The following is a 20,590-nucleotide window of genomic DNA, read 5'->3' on the forward strand; positions in this document are numbered from 1 at the left end:
TATTATTTAAAGTGCATTATGTGTGGATTTTTGTTTTTTATAGAAAATAAAACCTGTTTCAACCACCTCCTCCAGCAACCCATTCCATACATTTATCATCCTCTGTGTTTTTAAAAAAAAAGTCACCCTTCAGGCTCCTATTAAATTTCTTCCCTCTCCCCTCACCTTAAACCTATGTATTCTGGTTACCGATTCTCCTACTCAGGGCAAAAGATTGTGCATTCACCCTATCTATTGCCCTTGTGATTTTTGTATATTTTTTCAAATTTGGGGCATTATTTTTGAAAGTACATTGCTGCTAATATTTTGCAATATAATTTCCAATTAGCTTGTGTGTGGAAGTTTCCTTACCAACTAACTGATGTAAAATAATTATGATAAATATTACTACATTTATCATGAACTACTTGACTGTGGATTGTTTCTGGGGCTGGATTTATACAAGTTCTGTCAAACCTTTCAAACCTGCTACTGCAGAAGGTGAAGGTAAGCCATAGCATCCAAACCAGGCCATGACTTGATCTAATGTTTTGTCATCAGGCCAATTATCCCCGTTCCAATCCTGAACCCTCATGCTTCCGGATTCAGAATGAACCTTGACAATTACAAAAGTTACAGATGGCAGAAGATAGAAGAAATAGACGGGCAGACTATTATTGAGATGGGGAGAAAATTCAAAATTCCGAGGTGCAAAGAGACTTGGGAGTCCTCATGTAGGATACCCTAAAGGTTAACCTCCATGTTGAGTTAGTGGTGAAGAAGGTGAATGTAAAGTTGGCCTTCATTTCTTGAGGAACAGCATATAGGAGCAGGAATGTAATGGTAAGACTCTATAAAGCACTGGTGAAACCTCACTTGAAATACAGTATACAGTTTTGGGCACCTTATTTGAGAAAAGACATGCTGGCATTGGAGAGGGATCAGAGAAGATTTACTGGAATGATACCAGGAATGGAAGGGTTATTGTATGAGGAATATTGTCAGGGGTTGGATATGGGGAGAGGTCAGCTCATAATTAGACTCGATGTGCCAATGGGCCTACTTCTACTCCTATATCTAGTGATCTTGTGAAGGTCATTTGGTGCATTGACCACTATGCCAGCTTTATGCAATAGTTCAACTGGTCTTGTCCTCATTATCTTGTATTTTATTTTTGCATACTTATCCAGTTCCATTTGAAGGTCATGATTTAAACTGTTAACGAAGTCTTTGGCAATCCTAACTGGCTATATGTAGAAAAAAATGGTCCTGATGGTTTTGCCAGTGATCTTCATTCTTTGTCTTCTGCCTTTTGCTCTTTTTGTCAAGAAAACGACAGGAAATCAAACAGGAAAAGCCCATTCCAACCCTCATGCCTACTCTACCATCAGTCTTTGTCATGAATAAACTTAGTGGCTAATCGTCTTGGGTAGAAAATTCGAAACAGCCTCAGAATAAAAGGACAACCTTTTAGAATGAAGATGAGAAGTTTTGTCAGTCAGAGGGATGTAAATCTGTAGAATTTGTTGCCATCTACAGCTGTGGAGGCCATAATTGGGTATATTTAAAAGCAGAGGTTGATGTTATTGATTTGTATGGGGTCAAAAGTTATTGGGGAAAGACAGTATCATGGGGTTGAAAGAAAATGTGCATCAGCCATGATTTGAATAGTGGAGCAGACTTGATGGGCTGAATAGCTTAATTCTGCTCCCAAGTTTTACGATAATTCCCTGCATGGTCATGTGTCTGCCTACATATCTTATAAATATTGTTATCATTATCTCCCTCATCCAAATCCTGAAAGTACCAATTTGTCTCTTGCCCCTTATCCCCTTAAAGCAGCACCCTCTGGTATTTGACGTTTCCACCCTGGGAAAGAGACCCTGACTATTTGCCCTTTCAATGCCTCTCATCATTTTATAAACTTCTATCAGGTCTCCCCTCAGCCTCTGATGCTCTAGTTTGTGCAATCTCTCTTTGTAATTAATGCTCTCTAATCCAATTAACATTATGGTGAACAACTTCTGCGCCCTCTCCAAAACCTTTCTGTCATGCGGTAGCCATAATTGCACACAGTACTCCAAATGTGCTTGACCAAAGTTTTACACAGCTGCATCATGACCTCTTGATTTTTATACTCAATGGCCCAACCGATGAAGGCAAGTATGCCACACACCTTTTCTACTGTCCTATCTACTTGTGTTCTCCAGTCAGCGATGCACTTTCCTACCTCTACCCTTTGTTTTCTATGGCCAAGCCAATTTTGAATCCATTCTACCCAATTACCAAGGATGGATCTCATAGGAAACCTTGCCATTTGCCTTACTAAAGTCTATGTATTCACCGACCATTGATTTATTCTAACCAGTCATTTTAATCACCTCAAAAAAAAGTCTAAAACTAGAGGGTGTTTAAGGTGCAAGAGAATAGTGGGTTTCTTGAACAAGTGACCAGAGGAGGTGGGTACAGTAACAATGTTTAAGAAGCATGTGGCCAGTTAATTGGTGAGGAAAGGATGAGGGAAATTACAAAATTCAGGAAACTGTAATTTGTATGGGTGATCTTCTTGATCAGCATGGATGAGTTGGGAAAAAAGACCCTTTTTCTGTGGCCTTCTGATGATACACTGTGGCTTTTGTGCAGATTTTCAAATTATCTGCAACTTAATCCTTTACATCAGGGGTGGCCAATCTTTTAATTTTTAATTTAGACATACAGCACGGCCCTTGAGTCCGTGCTGCGCAATCAACCTTCACCCCTGGTACATACTCGTGGGCAGAAATGGCCTGTTACCATGTTATATGTTTAAATTAAAAATTAAAAGGTTGGCCACTCATGCGTTTACATCTTTCTCACTGGTTGGTGGTGACTAAATCCTTCCACCAGTGCAATGATCTGTCTTTTAACTCTAAACAGGTAAACTCTGCCCTTTATTGTTCCAGGATACTCTCTCTTTCTATTATTTAATCAATACATCTGTCACACATCCCACCAGTTCTCTTTCCCTCTAACTCCTTTCTTTCTTTGCTTGAACACTATATATCCAGAAATACTTTGCTCTCAATCCTGCCTTTTTGGTCAAGTTGCAATAATATCATCATCAAACATTACTCGTCTATCTTCCTTAATCCACTTCGTGTACTTAGCTATTTGAACAATGACTCTATCTTGGATCTTTTGCTCTCTTTTCCTAACCATACTCTTTCTTGCTTATTTATTATTCTCTCCAGTCTTTTGTTGACTTTTTTTCTATTTTTCATTTGCCAGGCGAGATCTTGTAGCACTATTGAGCCTCCTGTCAAAACCGTTCTGTCATATACTCCTGTAGGCAGCATTCAACTTAACACAAAATGCTATCTGCATATGATTAGTTGTGGCAAAATGGCATGAGCCCAAATTGACAATTGATGCAATTGATCAAAGAACACTGTATGCTAATATTACCCTCTGCATCTCAAAGCTGGAGAGGTAAGATGTGTTTTGGAGATGTTCTCAAATTGCCACTCTAGTGACCCTTCTTGACCATGCATCTCTCAATGTTGACTGTCTTTACTGAACTTTACTTTTTGATTATACAACCATTAAGATCTTGAAACCGTTGCTTAGCAATACTGACACTGTTTTCCAGAAAAATTGTTTAATGCACATTTTACTTTGTAAGCCTGCCAATGCTATTTAAAGCGATTATTTCAAGGCTTCTATTTTACTTCAAATAAACCTTTCCCAAATGCTACTTAATGTGGAGAAAAATGAAATTGGTTTTGGAAAATTAATTAATGTTTGATTTTAATTCAGACAAAGTGATGCTGTAAATTTCTTTATTTGTTGGATTAGTGTCTAAAGAAAGCTTTGCTGAAATAAGATTCTTCCATCTAAAAAAATAGCATCTGTTTGGTTAGATAACAGGCAAGGAAACTTCTCAGTTTTCAAACCCATCTCATTATTTCCTGTCCCACATTTGTTTAACAGGCCCGATGGCTTATGCTATATGTAATTAGCAATATGTGTATTGCATAACTACCATATATCTCGACATATAAGTTCACCAGCATATGTGTCCCCCCCCCCCCCCCCCGCCTTTTTCAGCCTCATTTTAATGGTATTATGGTATATCTGGCGTATAAGTAGACCCCAATTTTTGGGATCCCTGATTTGGCCCATTGACCAGCATATGTCGACCCGCAAAGATGGATGCCTGAGATTGGCCATTGACTGACATATATGTTGACCCATAAAGATCACATGAATTGATATGTTGGACGTTGGCTGGAGGTGATTGCTATCATGGAGGGCCTATCGATACAACGCAACTCACAACAAAAATATGAAGCAGGTTTTAAATGGAAAGTGATAGAAATGGCCAAAAATCCAACAACTGAGTTGCTGCAGCAGCAAAAAATTGATGTAATTATAATAATAAAGAAAAAAAAATTATAATAATAATAAAAAGATTGAAAAAGAAAAAGAAAAAATTGATGTATATGAGAAGTAAAGAGATTGGAGGAAGAAAGAAGAGACTTTAAGAAAAATATCAAAAATGCTGTCTTCGTTGAGAAAAGGAATCACTCCTTGGCCAGAGTTAGAGAATCACATTGCAGAATGGGTACGTGAACAGAGGCAAGATTGCTACATAGTTACCCGAAATAAAATAAGAACATTTGTACTGCAGTGGGCCAAGTCGCACCCAGACATATGATAGTGATTTTGAAGGGATAGAATTGTTGTTTTTTTAATAATAAGCTCAATGAACAAATATCTCCAGTGTTCCCAACGGTTAGGTTCAGTTGGCAGGGATGCCCACTGTCCTCGGCATTGATTATATTAGCTATTGAACCACTAGCAGAAGCCATCCGACAGGATCCAGACTTAAAGGGGTTCAAGATGGCCAGGAGGAGTATAAAATCAATTTATTCATGGATGATGTGATAGTATATTTGACTGGGGTGGGGGGTGTCATTGGCCAGGCTGAGGGCCACACTGGAGGATTATGGAAAGATCTCTGGGTATAAGATAAATCTGGATCAGAGTGAAATCATGCCCTTGACAAAGGGGGATTACAGACAATACCAACAAGGGAGTCAATTTAAATGGCCGCAAGTGGTCATTAAATGGGGATAAAAGTAAATAAGGATTTACGCAATTTATATAAACTCAGTTATCTCCTTTTGCTCCAGAAGATTGAGGAGGTCCTTGGTAGATGGAGAACCCTGCCCATAATTTTGCTGGGCAGAGTTAATTGCATTCAAATGAAGGTGATGTCAAGATTACAATATCTATTTTGCTCCTTGCCCATTCTGTTACTCCAGGGTTTCTTTAAGATGCTCAAGAAATGTGTCAGAAAGTTCTTGTGGAATGGTAAAGTGGCTAGAATCTCCATGGAAAAGTTGACTTGGGATTATAATTTGGGAGGTATGAAATTGCAGGATTTAAAAAAATATTATTGGTGGTCCAGTCGAGGTTTATTGCCTCACTCTTTGAGGGAGATGGCATTCCCTCCTGGGCACAAATTGGACTACACACGGTAGGAGAAAAGATAGTAGGAGAGTTTATATATAAATGGGACACTAAAATTATATCAAATAAAACAGATAATACCATATTAAAACATGTAATTCAGATGTGGCAAAAGATAAATCAGTGTTTTGAAATAAAGGTGGGGATGTCTCCTAAAGCTCCCTTGACCCTTAACAAATTAATACCCAAGACTCTGGATAATAAGATCCTGGACACTTGGTGCCAGAAGGGGATTAGATGTATCGAGGATTGTTATGAGCAAGGACAGTTTATGTCATTCAAACAGCTAAGGAATAAATATAAATAAAACTTTCTTCTGCTATCTTCAGCTAAGATCTTTCTTAAGGGATAATTTGGGACTATATGGCCCTGCTCGTATGTATTGACATGGAGGATCTAATTCAAAAGGGGAATACAAACGTGTAAGTTCATCTCTATGATGTATTTCATATTCCAAAGTGATGGCCTGAAACCGGGCTTACACAAGTCGAGGGGAAGTTGGGAGACTGACTTTGGTACAACAATCCATGAGCAATGCTGGTCAGATTTGTGTCTGGACAGCATGACAGCTGTTATTAATGCCAGGTACAGGTTGGTGCAGTACAATTTCCTGAATCAATTGTACCTCACACCACAAAAATTACATAACTCTAAACCAGAAATTTCAGAAACATGCTTTAGGTGTGGACAATAGAACCTTTATCCAGTCAACCTGGCTGTTTACAAAGATGAGATTCTTCTGCAGGGACATTCTGAGAAAAAAAATTACAAAAGTGGATTTTCCACAGCATCTGGAATTGTACCTTCTGGGAAACGTTATGGATATGAGTTTTAAACTGTCCAGAAACCAAATTCAGTTTGTGCAGGTCACCTTGTCAGTATAGCGGTCACATGGAAGTCTGAATCCCAACTAAATTTTACACATTGGAATATGGAAATGCAGAGTTGTATTTCCCTTGGAGAAAATCACATACAATTTAAGGAGGAAATATGGCACATTTGTTAGGGTGTGGCAACGCTATCTGCAACACATTGGTACACAGATATAATTCTATCCCTTCTGAATAAAGGAAGTGCAACAATCCATGCCAGTAGTGAAATGATTGAGATCATTGAAGTGAGTTGTGGCACAGATGACGTACTCTTGTATTTTGTCCCTTATCTTTTTTATTTCAGGTTTCTTTGGGTTATTCTCAAGTTCCCTTAAGGGTTTGTGACTTTACTGATATTTGGTTCTTTGTATTTGTTTAATTTATATAATCTTTTCTTTGTTGCATTAGGGTATGGGAGGGAGGGGAGAGGGGTTGGGGAAAATAGTCTCTGTATGTTATAAACTGTTGGTGAAAGATATTGTGCTATTTTTTGGATTTGTATGAGTCGTTGAAAATCAAAAATAAAAGTTTATAAAAACAATGAAAATCTGTCGCAGTTCAGGTTTTTTTGTTTTTTTAAGAATTGACTTGTATGACTAATCTGATTTTCGTGGGTCAACTTATATGCCAAATCAGCATGGATTGGATTTTAAGATGAATTTAAGGTCCCATAAGTATATCTGGCGTATAAGTCGACCCACCCCCCCCCCCGACCTTTTTTGAGAGTTTTTTTTGTTTTTCATTATTGTATTCCGAAATATCCAGTATGTTTGTATTGAAACCCAAAGCTGTTGGTTTGAATGAGAATTATTTCTTGCTGTAATGAAGTAAACATTAATTCATGGTGTCAATTTGCCAAATCATCAGACAGCATAGGGTTAATGAGTGAAATTTTGTAAATAGAAATGATCGGAAGTGTTCAACAGGACAAGTGACATCAGTGGAAAAAGAAGAAAATTGTTTCAGCCGATAAAAGAGTTTTTGTGAAATACCATTGACCTGAAATATTAATACTGTTCTCTCTTTGCAGATGTAGCCTGACTTCTAACCTCTGACCTGTATACCATTTACAGAAATTTCTGTTCACATTTTAGATTGACAATATCTGCAGGCTTTGCATTTGTCCAGAAGCTATTTTTTTTCTCCCCCCTGTGTTTAGATAATTGTTTACAACTATGCTTTGCATTTCAAAAGGTTTTTGAGATTGTGGAGCGTGTTGAAGAATTAAGAAGGAAGTGGCCAGTTGCCTGGGGGAAATTGGATGAAGGTAGCATTGGAGTAGTGACACCATATGCCGACCAAGTTTTTAGAATTCGATCGGAGCTTCGTAAAAAGAGATTGTCTGAGGTGAATGTGGAACGAGTTCTGAATGTTCAAGGTATGTTACCATCTTTCTTTAATTTTTAATATTTTTATTTACAAAAAGAAAAAACAGAATAATCTCCAGAAAACATGAAAAAGTAATGTACATTGTCTTTGAATATAACAATCAAGTACTTTCAAATTAATTCAACATTTCCATTTATTAACAGTTACACTGAGTAAAGAAATAAAAAGTTAATGCATAAAACAAAAAAAACCATCTAACTCAAATGGAAAAAAAATTTTAAACCCAAAAAATAAAAATAACTGGCCGATGCATTCTGAGAGTAATTTCAAACTAAGTAGAAAAGAGATTCTTCCTGAGTAAAAACAACACACTTGGAGAGAAAAAAAAACACAAACTGGAAGTGGTTCAATTTTATTTATTAGTTTGAGTCATACGAAAATACTGACTAAATGATCGCCAGGCTTTTTTGAAGTTAAAGGTCGTATCAAATATCCGACTTCTAATTTTTTATAAATCTAAGCATGACATAATGGAGGAAAGCCATTAAAGTGAAGTTGGTGCTAAATTCCCAATTAATGTTGAATCAATTTTGTTTCTCCTTCACAATTCGACCTTGTATGTCAAAAAGTGAAATGTGGTATTGGCTATTGTCCTCTGCAAGCAAATCTCCACAGTGAGGAAAAACTGGTGAACAGCTGTTAGGCTTAGAAGTACATTTCAGTAAGTGCTTGGAGTGATGAATGTTGCACAGAAAGCACCAAGGCCATCCTTGGCAGAAGGATCGTACTCAGTGCATTAAAACAGGAATGTGGGCGATGTAGTATTGTGGGTGGAGGACTGAGGAAGAAAACCAGCTCAGGAAGGTAATCTTTGAATATATCAAGCAGTTTTGATTTATTTGAAAATTCCAGTTGCTGGAATCAAAAGAATATAAAACTCAAAATTCTGGAGATACTCAGCAGAGTGAAACAGTTAATGATTTTGGTCAATAAACTAGTACTGATGAAAGGACATTGACCTGAAATATTGCCTCTGTTTTATGCAGACGCTGTCTGGCTTGCTGAGCAGCTCTTGAATGTTCTATTTTTGTTTGAGTTATTGAATATTTCAAATAAATAAATATTATTCACTGTTGTAAAGAATACTGTTTCAAGCTACTTATTGACATTTGTCAGGCACAAATGTTAGAGGGTTAACTTAAGATCTTTTTAATTGAATCTAATCAAGGGATAAAACTTGGATATGTCTACTTTTTAATTTAATTTTTAGTTCCACATTTGTATGTCCTGCATGAGGAATCCATGTATGATTCCTCCAGAAATGCATGGAACATAATTTCTTTGTGAAGCTCACATTAGCATATGATTGACAATTGAACTGGATCCGAAAGTGGATGGTTAGTGAAGAGAAATTCAAAATAACTACTGGCCCTCCTTGATGAAGTCCAGGTTCCAGTTTAGTTTTGGGATTCTGCAGCCCCTCCTGAAAGATGATGGTTGAGAGCTGCTGTTTTTTCAAAATAGCTCGCAGATTGGTAGTAGTCTAATAATATATTATTGTTGTCTCAGTTTTGTTCTCGATTCTTTTTCTGGTAAAGTGGCAAAAAAATTTTGAATTCTTTAAGACTTTTTGCAAGATGGAATAGAGTTTTTTTCTCTAAAGTTCTCATCAACTGCACTAGAGTGGTGTGGAAAGAAGTGCAATTTCATCTAATACTTTAAACCCTCCACTTGGCTTCTATTTAACAGTTTCTTTTGGACTCATGTTGGGTATTTGTAAGGACCTTACTGTTATCCTTATTGACTCAAGGTTATTTTATCCTGCTGAGGATATTAGTTAAATGCATGCAAACATCTATACAGGGGTGTAGCAACACCTCAAAGAGGGAAGGGCAGCAGTTAGCGATCAGGACCGGACCTGGGTTCGAATCTTGCGCTGTCTGTAAGGAGTTTGTACATTCTCCAAGTGTCTGTGTTGGTTTTCTCTGGGGCTCCGGTTTCCACCCACTTTCAAAAATGTACCAGGGTGTAGGTTAATGAGGTGTAATTTGGTCGGCAAGGACTCATGGGGCCAGTTTGGCCTGTTGCAGTGCTCTATGTTTATTTTAATTAAAAAATTTACATACAGTAATGCTTTTTATGGTTGATAAAGCATTCTTGTCATCTAATCTAAGGAAGCAGTAGTCATTTGTTCGTTGCTACCCTGTATTTTTGTAATGTTGAGGGATAAATATTGACAAGGCAACCAGGAAGATCTCGTTGTTTCTCTTAAAAATAATACCCTTGGTTCCTTTAATATGCGTCTGAAAGGGCAGAAGGTGCTATGGTTATAACGTCTTCCCTGAAATACTGCACTGCTGACAGATACATCTCTGAGTGGTGCGCTGGTCAGCCCAGATTTTGTGAACAGGTCCCCTGTGAAGGGTCTAAACGATTAACTTCTGACCCTGAGGCGAGTGTGCAGAGGTTGGGAGAAGTCAACAATGTTGAAAATTTAAAATCCAGTTTTGAACAAATGCATTTAATTGGGATACTTTTTGCAATAATTGTACAGTTACAAAACTAAGCTGCTTTTTGAGCTTGAGTCCAAAATGGATTATTCAAACTGCAAAAATAATCATGTGCCACCTACCATGTCTGAGTAATTATTTTGATAATTTTGATGTTTAATTGCTTTGAAATAGGATGGAGGAACAAATTATATGAACCTTTGCCCTTAAATTTTTCAGGCAAGCAGTTTAGAGTCTTATTTCTCAGTACAGTGAGAACAAGACACACATGTAAACACAAGCAGACCCCCATCAAGCGAAAGGAGCAGTTGGTAGAAGACTCCACTGAAGACCTGGACTATGGGTTTCTATCTAATTACAAACTACTTAATACTGCCATCACCAGAGCACAATCCCTGGTTGCTGTGGTTGGAGACCCCATAGCTCTATGTTCCGTTGGGAGATGCAGGTAAAGTGAAATTATTGCTCTTTAACTAGAAAATTGATAACGCAACTGTTATAATTTGACTTAGTTTGACCTTAATGTGTTTTTTTTCCAGAAGATAATCTTCTAGGCTGCTCTTGCTGAGAATGCCTTGTATATCCCCTCTTGCTGATTTCTGATTGAGAAGGAATTTTTGTAAAATGTATAAATCCTGAAAGTTTATGAACGTGAATTGGAATTGTTTAGCATCTTTTGCATACTGGTTTCTTGGTTCCATGCAAAATCTTTTTATTCCATGGGATCAAATTGTAACAGCATGACCTCACTCCTGTGTGAATCCAGCTTCCTCGGAATACATTGAAATTTGCTGGATGATGATGTTTGTGTCTATCAAGTGCAGTAATGAAAGACGATTTAGGTTATTGAAATCCTTTTTGTTCCTCCCAACTTCATTCTCTTACAGTATAGACCTATCTTTCTGAATCATGAAAATGTGTTGATATCTGATGAAAATTTGTACATTCTGTACTTATTTTTTTTATTGGGAAGTCATATAATTGTTTGACCCATTTGTTTAATCATATAAATTACATCTTATTTTTGAAAGAAACATGAAAGGGCTACTTTTTTGCCCAGTTGTGTGTTGGGAGAAATCTAGTGAACAGGGACTGTTTTATTGAGCAATTTTTCAGATGTAAATTCAGTTAATCTGCATCAGATTATATGATGAGATTTGGTTAGACATGGACACTCATTTGTAGTGTTGTTTATTTAGAGGGGTAGTCTCACTTTATTGCCCTTTGTGTCAGATGGTCTGGTATGGACCCATCCCCCTGTCTGGAACAATGCCCATTGTGGGATTAAACTCAGATCAACAGACTGTAGTCTCTGTGGAGGGGGGGCAGGGTTTCATTATTTTGGGACCATGTCAAATTGTGTGTATAGTTCTAAAGATCAGGCTGCTCGGGTGATGAAGAGTTTGAGGAGATATCTCCCTGACTGGTTTATGAACTGAAGATAGATGTGCCAAATTTTTGAGTTTTACAGTTATTGGAATAATTTAAAACTATATAATACCAGAGATATGTGTACTAAAAGCAGGAAACTTAAGAAAACAATGATTGATGGTTCAGTATCTTTAATGTTTGTGACGTGAATTATTTGGTTTAAACCCATGGCCAAAAAAATGACCACTTTAAATGTTCAGACATTATTGTCATTGACAATTTAGTTATAGTTTATTATTTTTAAAAAGACACAATTGATGCACTTTGCTGAATTTCATAACAGCAAATACCTAATTTACCTGAACTAAAGATAGAGTAGGCCATTGAGCCCCTGCAGTGATATTCAATAAGATTATGGATGACCTTTTACCTCATGGCACTTTCCTGCACTAACCCCATAAACAGTATCTTGATTCCCTTAATATCTGATCTTTATATGAAAAACGTACAGCATGGGCTCATGGGACAGAAGGGCCTGTTACCTTGCTGTATGTTTAAGTTTAATTTTTAAAAATCAGTTTCTGAACCAGACTGAAAACAAATTTGGACTCTATTTATACTTGAGCATTTTCCATTGTTATATCTGAATGTGTACATTGCAAGTCTATTATAGTTTTACCTAATGTTTTGAATTTGTTCCTTGTTGCAATCAAACATATTAATCCACTCCTTAAAACCAAATTATCTTGAGTTTCTGCCTTGGTTACAAGGCAGAGTTTAATAAGAAATTTTAAATGGTGGAATTACTGTTTTGAGTATACAAAGACGTGAAATCTATATTGTGGATGTGATAGATTCACAATAAGTTTTCTATTTGCTATGTGCCATAAGCACCCACTCTGCTCATGAGCTTGTAACTGATGACATGGTTAAAATGGATTCTCAGCTCCAGCACAAGTTTAATGATACAATGGCTTGAGTACACATCTCTCTCATTATGGTGACCACCAGAGCGGGCTTTTGTTTCTTTTTACTGATGATTACTGCAATCCATTTTGCTCAATTCCTATGCATTAAATCCATAGGAATGCTTTCTTTAATACATACTTCAAAAGATTGCCTTGCAAATTCTGACTAAAGCTGATGTGACTGGCACTGATTTTGAATTTGAACTCCTGCCCATCAGTGTCAATTTGATCCTACCAAAGTATTGACAACTTACTGATAGCCTCCTTCTGATTCTCTTTCCTGGTTTTATTTTCAAGATATATCGTCCGATAATGCATACCAATACAGTAATATTTTCCTTGAGCCCACATCTCTGGTCATTTAGGCACTCCTATATCCACCAAAGTTCCTTTCCCTGAAGCCCTTGAACCATTCTTGCCTTCCATGATGTGGTCCAATTGGTTATTCATGTGAAATGTGTCAGAGTGGGATGAAGAATCAAAGTGACTGGAAACTCAGGGTCACCATTGCACATTGACTGGAGGTGTACTGTAAATCACTCATCGAATCTGTGTATGGTTTCTCCAATGTAAAGTAGGCCACACCAAAGGGAAGACGTGAGAGTGGAATAGGAGGCAGGAAGATGGGGTGGAAAGGAAGAATATGTCAGTTATAATTTGAATTGCAGAACAAACTTGATGGGCCAAATGGCCTAATTCTGCTGTTAACTCTTGTGGTCTTGTGTTTATAAATTGTTATTTCATCTGGAAGAAATCTTTGGGTTTCTAGCAGCGGCAAGGGTCAAGGTATAAGGGTAGTTATTGTATCTATTGAAAGTGCAGATGCGATGTACTGTATTATTTGAAAATTGATTAAGTGTTGCTATTTTGATTTCATAGTTTGGTGGTTGATTTAAAAGTTTAGCAATATGCCCTTGAAATGTTCAGAAAATATGGCTGCATATTATAGTTTGGGGAGATTTTCTCAGCTATTTTTCTGCCAGCCATTTTTTTCTGAAAACTGTCCTCGTATTTTTAAAAATAGAACAGAAAGCAAACACAAAACATCTTGCACATCCTGGAATGTGAAGAATAGTGTAACTGGTATTGTATAGATCAGTTTTCCTGCTCATGATTAACAACCTAACAATGTTATACTTCTCCCTCCAGGAGGACAACCAGCAGCAACACATTGCTCCTTTCTCTTTCATTTGGTGGGGTACTAATTCTTTTGAGCAATCCATTTGTTTTGATGCTTTGATGTTAATCTGGTTTGAATGATTTGTCTGCTTCACAAATGTTTTATCTAACCAGAATAAATGCCAGCTGATTTTATAGGTCATGTTGTATTTTAAAAATTGAATTATAGAACAACATTTTGGTATTGGCTGGTATCTGAGGATGTGTATCTAAAGCAGGGTAAGTGTGTTGTTCTCCCCGTCTCACTCACCTCCTTCCACTGTGTTGCCTCACTAGTTTTCCAAAGCATTCAAGACCCATGGCAGTTCTGCAAAACAGGTTACTGCCTTAGCACTCTCCAATTTTAGTCACTGTTTCATAAATACCCTGTACAGTAACTTAAGTTCAAGCCTGGGAATCCATGCATATTTCATTAAATACATTTTGTGAAGTATAAAATTATCCAGGGATGCCTTCTCTTCAAAAGCAGAGTCAGTACAGTAGAACTAATCTCACTGTGATGGTCTATTCACATCCAATGTGTTAACAAATATGCAATCAAGTGGCCTTCACCCAGTAACCAACGTTCAATTGTAATTTCACCTGGACTGCTATGTCTGAACTTCAATATAATTTGATATGAGCATGGATGGCCTTGACATCAAAGTTGTATTGGACAAAATTCAGTCTCGAGAACCAGAATAAAATTGAAGTAATTAGAAATTGGGGAGGACACAGTGCTGGATGCTGGTGTATCTAGCACAGCATTTAGTAGCTGTTTTTAGAAACTAGGCATATCAGCTGGAAGAGTTCATCAGAAAATAATTGTTGGCACCATGTTCAGCTTAACTGGGATTGATTGAACCATTAATGAAATATTCCACATCTGGATGGACAATAGCCAGGCCTGAGCTGAAAAATGGCAGCTCACCTTGCCACATTTTATTGACTGAAGGGTAGGACCATGAAGGGAGAGTCAAATGCATTCAAAATCTAAACTGAACCAGTCACATAAACACTATGGCCACAGGACATGGCGTTCTGCAGGAAGTAAAGCAACTCTCAGCATATCATTCTTTCTACTTGTGCATGTGGTGAGGGTGGAGTGTGATGGAATAAACTCTGCTTGACTGGATGACTGCAGTTCCAGCAACACTTCAACACAAAAAAAAAAGTTCAATGTCTTTAAGGAGAAAATAAAATCCCTCAGGATTGGGCAATTGCACCATCAACACATCATATTTGCATCTGCAAAATGTATTGCAGTAATTGCTGAGACGTGCAGAGTCACAGGGTCATACTACAAGAACAGATTTTTCAGCCCAACTTGTTCATCTTGACAAAGTTGGCATTCAATGCTCTTGCCATTTGATTGTAATTGGTCCATATCCTTCCAATTCTTTACTGTCCTATGCTTTTTGAATGTTGCAAATGTACCCGCTTCTATAGCTTCCTCCGCCAGCTCGTTTGCAATGTTGTTTGCTTGGTAATGTCTAAAAATGCAGCCTTTACCACCTCAAAGGACAACCTCATTAGTTGTGTGTGAATATTTCTACTTTTATGTTCCTCACTAATTTGGAACCATTTTAATTTGAGAATATATTGTCACCAAGACAAAAGTTCAGAAAATGTAACTAATGATTGTTACTGGTTTTTCACCTCCAGATTGGACTGAATCAGAAAGGCTGCCCTCTATCATCTTCCAGTGAGGAGCAATTCCTGAGTTTGCTCATGATGCCCGATACATATTTTAATTTTTTTTCATTTAGATACACAGCATGGTTACAGGCCCTTTCGGCCCACATGCCTGTGCAGCCTAATTTCACTCAATTAACTACAACCCCTGATACATTTTGAATGGTGGGAGGAAACCTGAAACCCACTTACACATGGAGAGAATGTACAAACTCCTGACAGAGAACATAGGATTCAAAACTAAGTCACTAGCAATTATAACAGTGTTGTGCCACCCTTGAATGATTGAATAAAATAAATGGAGCCCCTAAATGCCTTTAGAAAAAGGCAGATTTTTTTATTACATTTGGGTAATTGTGAGGCCCAACCCAGGGGCACTGTTGAACCACTCAGGAAGCAACATAAAAAAATATTTAATTTCTTATTTGGATAACATAAAACAAACTCTCATATGTCTATGCAGAATGAACATACGTGCATTGTGTGTCTAAAATTACAGGAACAATGCAGTGTCCTTTGGAGAAACTGCAAAGAAAATAAAATGAATTGATGCATTTGGAAATCTTACTTTTGTGTTAGAAATTGGTTCTCTTCTATTCAAGAGATCCATGCGTGATAAAATTCTGGAGAGCAAGTGTTTCAGAATGAAATTGGTGTGCATTTCGGTATGCCTCAATATATACTATTCAGTCAACTCAAGAGAGAAAGCAAACACAGAATTTTATCCATGGTGTTGAATGAATCTTTAAAGGAATATAGACAAATTAGAGCAAGGCTGATTGGGAAAAAAATGGCTTCTACAGTGTTCAGCTTTCTGCAGTAAGATGTCCATATTTTAATAATAGTCTATCATTTCACTGACGGTGAATTTTAAAGTTTTGAGGCATGAAATAAATGTGTGTTGTTCCCTAGAAATGGAAATGGTGAATGTTAGTGCAGGCTGAACTGCCACATTGGTTAATCAAAGAATTCGTTCCGCAGGAGTACTCTAAGAAACTGTTGAGCTCTGGAGTATTTTCAGTAGTCAAAGTGAACCATCTGAGCAGGCAATTTTAGATGACTAGAGATTGCATTGACCCCTCTGATTGATTTCACATATGTTCCTTTCATTCCTTTCCCTTCTGTGGCATCAGCTGCATGAATATTGTCTCACCTGTATTACCTGCCTCCTCAATTTGTTTAAAATGAATTTATTTAATTTCATTGAAACCTTGATGGCTGCTTTGAAATGTTATTTCCAGAGTGGCTTGCAGTGGACAACATCATGAGTAAATTTACCAGAATATAGAGGTTAAAATGATCAGTCAAGATTGAATATCCCTCTCTGTAACTGGATTCTGGACTTCCTAACGGAAAGACCACAATCTGTCCCAGTTGACAGCTGAATGTCGAGCACCATCACGCTGAGTACTGGCGCACCTCAAGGCTGTGTGCTCAGCCTGCTCCTATTCACACTACTGACCCATGATTGCATCACCAGATCCAGGACCAACAGTGTCATCAAGTTTACAGAAACCTCCACCCTGTCCAAATGATATCTGGCCTTCCCCACCCTGAGCTCTCTGTCACAAAGTCCACTCCACTGTTAATTAAATGGGCTCCCTCTTTCTTTCGTTCGCCTCCAGTATGGTATATTTCAAAGTGTTTTCTGAAAATTCGCATAAACAATAACGACTGCACTCCTTATAACGCCTGATAGCACTGAATTCAGACAAGTTAGTCAAAATTGACCTTTAACCAGTCTTTGCTGTCTGTCCATGATTAATGCATGCTTATCCAAATGAAAGTTCATGCTGTTCTTGAAGGATTGTAGCTTCTTCACCAACTGGCCAGTTGCTTCCTGCTTTGTCATCTGCTCTTCCCCTTCCATTATCCACGAGGATCAAATAATTGTGACCACCGCCCCTTTCTGCTTTGGCATTATCAAGACCAAGTGATTTCTGAAGTGTTGCTAATCTCTTCTAATATAATTTCACTGGCTCTGATCCTTCATAAAATCCATTTGCTCTGCACTGATAGGTTCAAAGTATCTTCACGAAAATTATTTGTCTGCTTTCAAAAGGAATGTGTGAATGTTATGATATTTTGACCCCTGTTTTCGGTTCTGACGGTGATTGATGTGTCTCAGCTTTCAGATCTGATTGCCTTTTCCATTTTTCTGCATGTGGCAAACACAGTTGTGTTTTTATTTGCAAAGGCAACTGATGGGGATCACTAATGTTGTCCTTAAATGTCTGTTGTAGGCTTGGTACAAGGTACTTGGGAGCACTTCACTATTCTTATTGCTGCTTTCTTTCTCTTTTCCTCTCTGTTGGGCATGCTTAGTCTCAAGTCTGCCTCCCCTGATGCTATAGTTGTCATTAAATGGAACATTTTGCAGCATTAAATTAAATAGGTTAGAATTTTTGAACATTTATTTCACTGCTATTTTGTGGACAAAGGAAATAATTTGATGCTTTCATTTTGTTTCTTGTTTCCTTTCCTAATCATGACATAAACATTTAAAAAAATGCCTTAGATTTTCTGCAGATGGAAAAATGTGAGTGTTTTCATAATGTAGCATTTTGGGGACAAAAAGTTCGACATTGTCCAACAAGATTTTATTTGTAAGATTAAAAGTGAGTCATGATTTATTAATCCACTGGCAAATTGTGTGCACGGTTCATTGAGTTTTTGAAGCGCAGTTTGGACAGCAGAGTTTTGATTATCACTTTTCTTGGTATTTCATCTCTTGAATCATTAAAGTGTCAGATCAACTATTATTAGTTCTTGATTTGCTTCGTAGTCTTGACCTACCTTAATTATTGGATAAGGTTACAAACTCTTGGTCACATGTTGCCTCACTTCTGTGCAATGTGACAAAATATTTGAAATAGATTGTCTTAATCTGCCTTTTTTTTTAATTAGTTCCAGTTCCAGTTAGGATGACCAGCTAAGTTAAACAATTATTAAAGAAGGTGGAAGTCTGCTTACGCATCTCATCTTGTTCTTATTTTAAACCGTAAAGACTGTTCAGAAAATATGGCCATTTGTATCTGTAAGGATTAGTTAACACTTTCTATCATTTGTTCCTACCATTGCAAGTTTCCTTTCACCTTGAAGTCAAAATCCAAACATCATTTTGTGTTGAAGGCAGGTTTCTCACCCTTCATCACTGGACATGCAAGGCTAATCTCTGCAGGACAAGTCATGCTAATGTGCCATCTCTCTGCATTTACCAACTGTTGGGCATCTTCACATGTTATTAACATCTCCTGTGGCTAATCAGCAGACATAACAGTTGGTGTGTTAAAGCAAAGCTGTTCTCCTTCCCAAATAAAGTTGAGTTCAAGTTTAGCTAGTAGTACCACTGTTCTCCCCATGTCCATGTGGGTTTCCTCCCACATTCCAAAGATATGGAGGTTAGTTGGTTAATTGCTCACTTGAGTGTACTTGGGCAGCGTGGGTTTATGGGCCAGAAGGACCTGTTACCATGTTGCATCTCTAAATTAAAATTAATTTAAAACAATTAAATTAAAACTAAACCTAAAGCTTATTTATGTGGCTTATCTTAGTAGGTAGGAGAAAATAAGTCCAATGTACTGGTGACTAAACAAATGAGAACATGGAACATTACATTATAGTACACGCCCTTCAGCCCACGATGTTGTACCAACATTTAAATTCACTCAAAAGAAAAACTAAAGCTAACCAAGCTCTCTTTTTTTTCATCAATGTGCCTGTCCAAGTCTTTTAAATGTTCCTGTTGCTCCAATGTCCACCAACACCACCCCTAGCAATACATTCCAGGCCCCCACACTCTCTGTGTAAGAAAAAAAACTTACCCCTGATGTCTCCCCTAAAGTTTCCTCCCTTCACTTTGTATACAAGTTGTCTGAGATTTAAATCAGGTTTGGTGGGTTCACAGAGAAGCGAGTCTAGACATAGGCTATCAAAAGATGATCTTTTCTTGTACACATGGGGAAATTATAACGGGGAAGACATAAAACAACTCCTGATACTAAAACTATTCAGGTATTCACATCGGATACAGCAATCTCTGATACCAAGTAATATTTGGTAAACTGGCAAGATGGAGACTTCAACAGACACTCCCGATTTCCTGTACCAACAGGGTGGAGCTCAATGCTAAGTATTCCCACGCAATACTACAATTCTGCTCTGTGTAGTGCACGCCTTTACCATGACTCCTCCAGTTAGTTAATGTGGGTAGTGAGGAGAGTGGAGAGGGACTTTGGAGAGTATAAATAAGTTAAGTGATAAGGCAAGGATGTGACAAAGATTATATTGTTGAAAAATGTGAGGTTGTCCACTTTGACCAAAAAAAATGAGGAATATTCTTAAATGGTGGAGAGGTTGAAAAGCATTGATGTTCAGAGGAACCCTTTCAGTTCATTAAAGTTAGATTTGCTTACAAATGTACCTGAAACGATGCAGTGCACAGTCTAAACAGAATTATGTTGGAACAACAGTAAATATTAAGGTGACACAAATGGCATATGGTGTAATCGAGAGAAGTTTGGAAGAACTCTGGGACAGGCTGCATCTGTGGAGGCAGGCGGTTCCTGATGCAGGGTTTTGACCCCAAACATGGACAATCCTTCTGCCTCTACAGATGACTGACCTGCTGAGTTCCCCTAGAAACAGGATCAAATTTTATTGTCGTGAACATGTCACAAAATTCATGGTTTTGCGGTGGCATTACAGGTGCAAATATTGCTATAAATTACATTTTAAAACAAATTGGTGCAGAAGAGGAGAAAGTGGGGTACTCTCTTGTGGATCATTGTCTATTCAGAAATCTGAAGGCCGAGGGGAAGAAGCTGCTTTTGTTCTGGGTGTTTATCTTGGGGCTCCTGTGCCTCCTTCCTGATGTGGAGGGCATTGCCTGTGTGGTGAGGGTCATTAAGGATAGGGGCTGCTCTCTTAAGACACAACTTCTTGTAGAAGTCCTCGATGGAGTGAAGACTGATGCCCGTGAAGGTGCTTGCTGAGTTCACAACTCTGCTTCTACCTCTCCTGTGCGTTGGCACCGCCATACCAGACAGTGTTTCACTACAATCACAGTGTCTGCAGATCTTTGTTTTAATCCAGATTGTTTTCTTTATCCATCTTGTTGATTCTATCAGCAGATTTTATCCAAGTTGGAAGGAATTATTTAATACATTTAAAATAGTTTGACCTACACATTGCT

At 37.7% G+C, this 20,590-nt stretch overlaps 1 protein-coding gene across 14 annotated transcripts in view; it reads left to right on the forward strand.

Annotated features, from left to right (window-relative positions):
- helz (helicase with zinc finger) overlaps positions 1-20,590 on the forward strand; it is a 266,938-nt gene that overhangs the window by 149,994 nt on the left and 96,354 nt on the right. For all 14 annotated transcript variants that reach the window (XM_069929767.1, XM_069929772.1, XM_069929768.1 and 11 more), the window contains 2 exons: positions 7,560-7,743; positions 10,424-10,652. In XM_069929767.1, coding sequence (XP_069785868.1) covers positions 7,560-7,743; positions 10,424-10,652 — 413 coding nt within the window. The remainder of the gene's footprint in view (positions 1-7,559; positions 7,744-10,423; positions 10,653-20,590) is intronic.

Source organism: Narcine bancroftii, chromosome 3 (genome assembly GCF_036971445.1).
Source record: "Narcine bancroftii isolate sNarBan1 chromosome 3, sNarBan1.hap1, whole genome shotgun sequence".
NCBI lineage: Eukaryota > Metazoa > Chordata > Chondrichthyes > Torpediniformes > Narcinidae > Narcine > Narcine bancroftii.